The following is an 8,475-nucleotide window of genomic DNA, read 5'->3' as shown; positions in this document are numbered from 1 at the left end:
AAGGTAGCATTTAAAATAAGGTCTCAACACCAGAAATTTTCAAAAGCTCGAAACTACATAAATAATTTGAAGTATTATCAGATCCCAAACAGTAAATGAGTTACGCATATGGTGATTTTCTAAGTTTTTTTAATAGTTGCTCATTAAATTCAACATCTAAAAGATTTTTTGTCCTCCAAAAGGGTTTTCAATTTACTTTTTACATAGCATGAGGAAACATGCATTTCAAAAAATCTCAAAAATTTCGTTTTGATTTTTTTCTTTCAAATTTGCATCAATCGTTTATTGTTTATAGCAATTTCTACTCAAAAGACCTCAAAAAGCAGAGCAATTTCCCTTCTTTGCTGTAATAGTATATTGTCATTTCTGAAAAAATTGATACAAGAAGATGGTTAAGCCAACCAAAAGAAATTCAACCAAACAAAAATTTTTCTCAGTTGGTTCTTGCTGAACTAAAATTGTCCTTATAACCCTCTAAAACTACTTGAGGTAAAGATGAACGATTTAAATAGTCCAATTTATTGGACGAAGTGATTGGAGCAGATAGAAGATTTTTCGTGAAAAAATTGAAAGTTACGACCTTTTTTTTTTTGTTCAGATTTTTGAAAAAATTAAGGAATATGTATGCTTGGGGTGGTTTTCAGAATTCAATCATATTTCGACTAAATAAGTACACAAAGATACAGGGTAAAGCCGTAAATGATGCGACTGTCACTTAATCCAAATCGAGTTGTTTTTGGGGAAAAATACCAAACAACTACAAATTTTGGGCAATATCAAAGATCAGTTGTGAAAATTGGAGTCGCGCAAAACCATTGCGATTAAATAGCTAGTCTGAATTCAACGATTTTGTTGTGCGGGAGTTTTTGCCACGCATAAATCATTCGTGTTATGCTTCCAGCTGTAGGATCGGTGATCTTAATACACTTTCGACAAAATAATAACTGAACATAGAATGTATTACCTTGGGTTTTGCATGCAGTGTAGTAAGGCTCATAGTAACCTGAGCGTATGATTGATTCGTCATTAAGATAAGTAGTACAGCAAACAAAGATAGCTCAAAATAATCCAAGTTTGGAAAATATTGTCCCTCTTCAGCCAGAAATTAAAACTCGACAAAATCGCGAACCCCCCCCCCCCACCAAAATCGGAACTAAAGCAGCTAATATTATGAAATTCAGAGGAGCGATACTAGAGATGATTTTACACGGGGATAGGAAAAACGTAACCCCTCAAACCCTTGGGGGGCAAGTGATAACTGTCCCCGGAAGTGTAAATAACCCTATCAGAACTCGGAAACTAGCGGCAGTATTGGGCTCAAATTTTAGTATTTGTAGTAGTTGTAGGCCTAGTTGAGGGAAACTTAAGTTTGGAACCCCAGAACCCTAGGACCCCACTTCCGTTTTTATGCCATAAGTAAAAAGACCCGCCCCTAACTTCCGCAAGTCGTTTCTCGGCCTCCAATGAATGCAGGGAGATGAAAGTTGGAGGGCTGATTTGTAGTGGCAAGATAAATGTTTTGTTATAATTTGAACTTTTTCCAACGAGTGGATCGGAAGCTGTTAGTTTTTGAAAAACATCCCCTTAGACCAGAGGTTCTTAGTAAGTAAGGCTCATAGTGTAGTAAGGCACATAGTAACCTGAGCGTATGATTGATTCGTCATTAAGATGAGTAGTACAGCAATAAAAGATAGCTCAAAATAACTCAAGTTTGGAAAATATTGTCCCTCTTAAGCCAGAAAATAAAACTTGACAAAATCGCGAACCCCCCCCCCCCGCCCCCCCCCCCCCGTCGAAATAGGAACTATAGAAAGAGGTCGGAGAGTTAAAAGGATCGTTAAAATAAAGACCTTGGGAGCATGGTTTGGAGGTTGAGTTGAACTCGATGGCTGAAATCACTGACGTCAGGAATTAGTTGATTGGAATCCTATGGCATCTGTTTGCTTGGTCAAATTGTGACACCTACCGCATACCGGGTATCTAGTAAGCGTGAAAAGATTGATAAGAAAACGAATTTGGCACGTGGCAGAGTTGACAGGAGGAGGGACATAGTCTTAAAGCATGTGCGGAAGGGTGATTTAAGCGGAATGGCGTGACTTGACTAAAACTAAGTGTAAAGAAAGATTTGGAGGGTACCGGAGAGCCTGCAAGAGTCAAAACAGTTGTTGGCTACTATAAGGAGTAGTTGGCTCTCAGTCAGAGTAGAGAGCAATTGATACTGAGACAAAGTGTAGTTGATTCTCAGTTAAATAGAGAGAACAATTGATGCTAATGAATCGAGTAGTTGGTTCTCGGTGTAAGAGAACAATTATAATAGAAACAGTAGATAGTTGGTTCTCATTAGAGATTTTCTAGAAAGAGAGAACAGTTTAGTGTTAGTGAAATTAGTGGATGTTAACTTGCAATCAAGCAATTGTGCGGATAAATCGCGGACCCTTTCCTTTTGATTTGATTATTAGATTATATCCTGGCCACTGAGGACCTTCTGTAATTGGAAATTAGTTTATCATTGGACATTTTTGCGATTGTATCGAGCATAAGAGACAGCTTAAAGAGCAGTTCACAGAAGGGGCAAGCAAACTAGAGCAGTACAGAATAATTGCCACCAATATAACCCTTTCGGGATTGAGGATAGTAGTGAATCTCGGTCGCCCCGCTGAATTCATTACCCAAGGGACCACTTTGCGGTGCCGTTAAGTTAGAGTGCGTGAACGGACCTAGAGAAGCAATCCCCCTAAATCTACACCAGCACTGAAACCTTCAAAGTGCGCATAAAATAGTCCAGAGCATGACCAAATTAGCAATTTTGCCAATTTTGCAAGAATATGATCGGATGATTTCAGGAAGTAGATCTCTTCAATGGGGTACAAAAGATCTTGCTTAAAAATAATATTTCAATCGCCGAAAATTGACTGAACAAAAAAACTACCCCTAGCATAAAAATTCCGTTTTCTTGGAAAGTCGGTACAATAATGCGCGACACTAAACACTTCTTTGTGTTTTACATAGCGTGTGGGGAAGTAAGAAGAAGACTTTTTCTTTTTATTATTATTTCATCATTCATTCAACCAAAAAACTTTTTATTTGACAAAAGAGTGCAGTCGGATATATGCTTCGCCTTGATATACGAGCAGTCTTGTTTCGTTTTTTTTGTTAAGTGAACCTTATCAATTTTTGAAGCTTTCTCACGACAGTTATAACACCCTCCCACCTCCCCTGTGATGCCCACCTTGATGGCCAATGTGCCGAGTTTTTCCAAAGATTTGAATAAAGAATAAAAGACTTGAGTACTCATCACTCAAGGTATTTTCACGAAATAACTATTTTGTTTATTTTGTTACTTATATCTGATTATTTCTCGATTTTTTAAAATATTGAAAATTTGGCGGTCTTATATAATTTAAAAAAAGTGTTAGCAGGTAAAAATAGACTAGTAAATTGTTTCTTTATGAACTTCATGCGCATAAAATAAAAGAAAAGCTTTTACGTCAGTATTTTAATTGTTCTACTGCAACAAAATCATCAGTCTATGCGTTAATATGTTCCTCCTGATCTTCCGGGGGCGTTTTTGGAGGACTGCTAGAACTGGCTTCATTTCCAGCTGTTTTCAAATTTTCCAGTTCTTCTGGTTTTTTATCATCATCATTAGGTTTCATTGAAAGCTCAAGGTTTTTGGTCGAAAAAGTGTCAAGAAAATTGTTTTCCTCAACGTCTTCTAAATCGTTTTGTGTATTTTCTTTTGAAAGCGAATCTTTGTTTCCGTTTTTGACATCAAATGAGACGTGAGAGCCATTTGGCGATTTTGCTTCTAATTCGCGAGCAGATATCATTTCTTCTGCATTTGTAGCTTCATTACTTGGAGTTTCATGTGAAATATCAGCTTTGTCATCATCAATTTCATTTTGTTCATGAGTTTCATCATTTTTTTCGGCGTTTTCCGTTTCATCATCAATTATATCATTATAATCATCCATTAAATCATTTCGACCATCTATTACATAACTGGCAGACATGTCTGTAACATCGTTTTTCCGTTCCAAAGTGCCCTCCATAACATGTTGCAACATCTCAAGATCATCCATGGAACTGGCGCTCCTTTCAGCATTTGTGATATTTGTATTACTAGTTTCAATGTCTAAAGGAACTTTTTGAGATCCGTTAGAACGTTGTGAAGTTCCAGATTCTGGACGTTTGGGCGCCTCCGAAGCTTTTGAAGATGGTCTTGAAGATGTCAACTCTGGAGTCTTTCGATCGATTTCAAATTCAGCTGCTGGCGGTAATTTTGGTGCTACGTCAAACGTTGCTTGACTGTTTCTTGAGCCAGGTTTAGTTTGTTTCTTAACAACTGGCGCGACTGCAAAATTAGCAGAACGAAGTGATTGAGAGCTTTTCCTACCATCGTTTGAGTCCAGTTTTAAATCATTATTTGTAATTGGAAGACTTTTGACACTGTGATTGCTTGTTTTCGACGATGGGCGCCAAGACGCGTTCACTAAGCTTCTAGTTGAGTTAGCCGACACTTGTCGACTCATGTTCACTAAGCTTCGCGTAGATTTAGCCGACTCCTGTCGACTTGCGGTACCCTCACGTGACTTAGCTCGCTCATCAGCTGTTTGTATGGCTTCAATTTTATCGGACTTAGCAGAAACAGGGCGTGAATTAGGTTTCGTGAACGTTTTTGCGCTTGGAAAGCTTGGTGCTATTTTAGCCGAATTCGTAGAATCAGGGCGTTTGAAAGCTGATTGGACACGAGATTGAGCCGACATTGGACGTTTGCCACTCGTGTTTGGGCGAGAAATAGAAGCACTCGTTATTTTTCTCGGCTCAGCGGAAGATTCCGATTCAGTGTTTGGCGACTTGGCTTCTTCTTTTTTGCCCGACGTTTCTAAAGCTGTGCCTTCAATAACTAAACCAGCATTCGGAATCTCATTGGGATTGTTTTCGTTCGTAATATCGGCATCATCAGGTATGTCTTGGTTTTCGGTCAAATTTTCTTTTTTCATTCTTTCCGTCAAATCGTAAGTCTCATTTAAATTGTTTGAGATATCCGTTTCTTCTGTTTCGATTGTGCCGCCTAACTGCAGAATTTCTTCCTCTGTCGGATCGCTAATCTCAATTGCACTTTCATTTGTCGAAACAATAGCCGACTCGTTCTTGTCGTTTTCTTTCGTGAACTCCTCTCGTAAAATTTCCGTCAACGCTGTTTCGTTTTCCTCAAAAACATGCGATCTTTGATTGTCGGGTGTCAAAATCCCATTTTGTTCGTTCGAAGTCTTGTCGCCTTGATCCGAACGTGATGATTCGGGCCGAGTGGCGGGCTCGGTTGTCATTCCGTTGTCCTCTTCAAGGCCCGAGTCGTGTGAAGTCACGTGACTGGATGGTCGCTGGGAGTGTTCGTTTTGTCCTTCGGATTCCCCGATTTGGGGCGAAGAGTTTATTTGTTCATTTGGATCACGTGGGGGGATGTAGATGTCGTCATCTGGCTGCGAAAGACTGATGGATTTGTTGGGCTGACGCTTCAAAGATTGAACTAAAATGGGATAATACAATCAGCAGTCTATAGAATTTCAGTGCAATGACAAATCAGCTTTTAAGTATTACAGACCTAAAGAAAACTTGATTTGGATTCCAGAAGAAGGTATAAAGAAGAAGGAAGGGTATATATTCAATTTCCTTACCGCAAGTTGAAGCCGACCTATCCTATGTTAATTACCTGTACACTATTTGTATTCATGTGAGGCTAACCTGGGGTTTCGATCAGCTGGGCATTGTATGAGCCCTGGGTAGGTGTGAGAGAGCGGGGCTCGGAGGCCGACTGGACTGAACTGCTCGCCCCACAACCCATGTCACAGATCCAACTTCGGGTTTCTCTCAAAGCGCTATTTTTTCTATGTTTTTTTTGCAAAAAAATTAGTTTCTTATTTTCTGCAAATTTGCTTTTTTATTATATTTTCTGGAGTAACTGCGAATATATTTTCTGGAGTAAGGCGAATAAACTGGCTCCTCAGAATAAGGCTGAGCTGCAACTGGAATGAAAGTTCAAATGCTCAGAAATTGAAGTTTTTGATGATTTTCGAATAAATAATTGATTTCTAATTTTCTAGTTAATAACAAGTTTTCAAAAACTCCTCAATTTTTTCGAAGTGTATCAAATTAAAAATTAAAAGGATGCTTCAGAAAATTTGAAAGGAAAAACACATTTCAATTGAAAAACTGGTCAAAATATATTTTTCCATGCAGCGATTTAAGCACGGCGGTGTGTTTTTTGTTCGGAGCAGGTGATTTTAAACATAATTAGTATATAAGAACAATTGGTTCCCTTTTAATATCAATTGTAAATTATTCAACGTTCAATCTATGCATTTCGAGACGCTATATAGAAATGGTACCGTTGAGCAGATGCGTCGAATATCTTACCAAAATTTTCGATTAATTTTGATAACTTTTTGCGAAACATTACGGCGTTGTGTAAAATAGCAATCGAGCTACAATATTTCAACTTAAGCTCGTTTTTCTTGAAAATTTTTGTAGCCTTTCAAAATTAAATGTTGAGTACTAAATGTTGACTTCTACATGTTGAGTGCTCTAGGTTTCTTACTTTTTAACTTATTTTACAAGTCCCAAAGTTATATTTGAAGACAGAGGCGGGTCGAAGTCTCTTTTGTCAACTTTGTTTGTAAACTAAGAAAAAAAATAGGTTGATTTGCTAAGTTTGTAATTTATTCTTATTTGAACAATGTCGTCTACTTAGTCACTCTGCTTTTAGGCATGGAGACACCGGTATTAATTGTGGCAACGGTCGAAATATGTAAAAGTGGCAAATATAATCCATGGAAAACAGAGGATTTCGCTTCCAACCAAAAACGGGACCATCAATGCTATGCTCAAGTACAAATGAACCGTTTTATGGCTGCGCATGACATCTCAATTTTTTTATCATTTATTTATCATAAAAAACTAGTTGTTCAGAAGCAGCAAACTCAAAATAGATCACTAAATTAGTGGTCTATTAATAGATCACTAATTTTTTCAAATCTAATTTGAGTTAGCTGCTTTGACCAACTAGTTTTTTATGAGCAAAAAATTCAAAAATGTGCTGTCGCCAGGCGTTAATATAATAAGAACAATTAAAATGACTACAGATAATTGAAGTTTTTTTGTGAATCGAATCAAAGTTTTACAAATTTTTTTTTCCGATGAAAAAAAATCATCGTATCAGCGTTTTCTCTAAAATGACAGAAATTTCTGGGCATATTTTCCGCTGAAAAACATTCAGTCGTTCGTTCTGCATGATTCTCATGTCTTTTCACAAACTGAATGAGACAAAATGAGACAACCCGCATTTAAGAAAAGTGAAAACAAATCGATTATAATGGATTTTCGTGGTCTATAATGTTGTAAATATAATCGATTTCCATGTTACGTTCAGACAACAAAATTGGACTAAAAATGGATTTATATCCATTTTTTCTAGCCAAAACAAAAAGCATTATAATTCATTTTGGATCCATTATAATGGATTTTATAATAAGTAGGAAATCACACTAAAATGGATTTTTTTCCACTTTATTTTTGTTTCGCGCGTCGTGCAAAAATTTTGCAAGAATTGCAGCAATTATCAAGTGAGTGATGCGGAAACTTTGCAAAGCGAGTGTACGGCCTGCCCTAATCCATTTCAAAACCTAAACTCAATCCCCCTGATGTTTGCCCCTTTGCTCCCCTCCCGCCACTGAACTTAACCACTCCAGCTAAACACCTCCACCACCATTGAACAAACCCCACCCCCCCAACTGAACACCCCCCGCCTAAACAACAAACCCCCCCCCCCCACCTGAACCCACATATCCCCCCACCTGAACCCACAGATCCCCCCACCTGAACCCACATATCCCCCCAAACGAACCCACATACCCCCCACCTGCACCTACCCCCACCTGAAAACGTTAAAACGTTACGTTGGGGGGGGGGGGGGGTGTTGTTGTAAATGGGTAAACGCTAGGGGGGGGGGGGGAGAAATAAATCGATTATAATGGATGGAAAACGGATTTTGTTGCCTCGAAAAACAATCATATTATAATCCATTGTTAATTGATTATAATCGATTTCTTTTCACTTTTGTGCACACTGACAAGGAAACTCAAATTAAATCGCTTTTTATTCATGGAACTCCAATGCGAGAAAGTATTATTTGATTTTTTGGAAAGTAAGAAATTGTTCAATTTACTGCGTCAAACTACAACCTGTTATGTATTTCTGAAATGACGGATGTGTTTTTTGTACAGGCTTCAAAAAAAATTAAAACTGAAATTTTGTCTTTATTTTTCTAAACCATTTGAAAAAAAATACCATCATTTCTTTGTCGAAATCTTATGATGTTGAACTAAGCAAACAATTAATTGGAGCTATTTGATGCGCGCGAATGTAAAAATTTTCAAACAGCGCGTATCACCAGCAATCGTTTATTTTGGTTCAAAA

At 37.8% G+C, this 8,475-nt stretch overlaps 1 protein-coding gene across 1 annotated transcript; it reads right to left on the bottom strand.

The window, feature by feature from the left end:
• Positions 1–3,439: 3,439 nt before the first annotated feature.
• On the bottom strand, positions 3,440–6,275 carry LOC134854284 (rho GTPase-activating protein gacZ-like). The gene is made up of 2 exons (XM_063870479.1): positions 5,746–6,275; positions 3,440–5,530 (listed from the first exon to the last, which is right to left on the bottom strand). The coding sequence occupies exons 1-2, from the start codon at positions 5,843–5,845 to the stop codon at positions 3,528–3,530; spliced, it is 2,103 nt and encodes a 700-aa protein (XP_063726549.1). The 5' UTR covers positions 5,846–6,275; the 3' UTR covers positions 3,440–3,527.
• Between the last annotated feature and the right edge of the window lie 2,200 nt (positions 6,276–8,475).

The sequence above is a fragment of the Symsagittifera roscoffensis genome, chromosome 9 (genome assembly GCF_963678635.1).
Source record: "Symsagittifera roscoffensis chromosome 9, txSymRosc1.1, whole genome shotgun sequence".
NCBI lineage: Eukaryota > Metazoa > Xenacoelomorpha > Acoela > Convolutidae > Symsagittifera > Symsagittifera roscoffensis.
The sequence above is the reverse complement of the archived record's forward strand: the minus strand, read 5'-3'. Positions and strand labels throughout refer to the sequence as shown.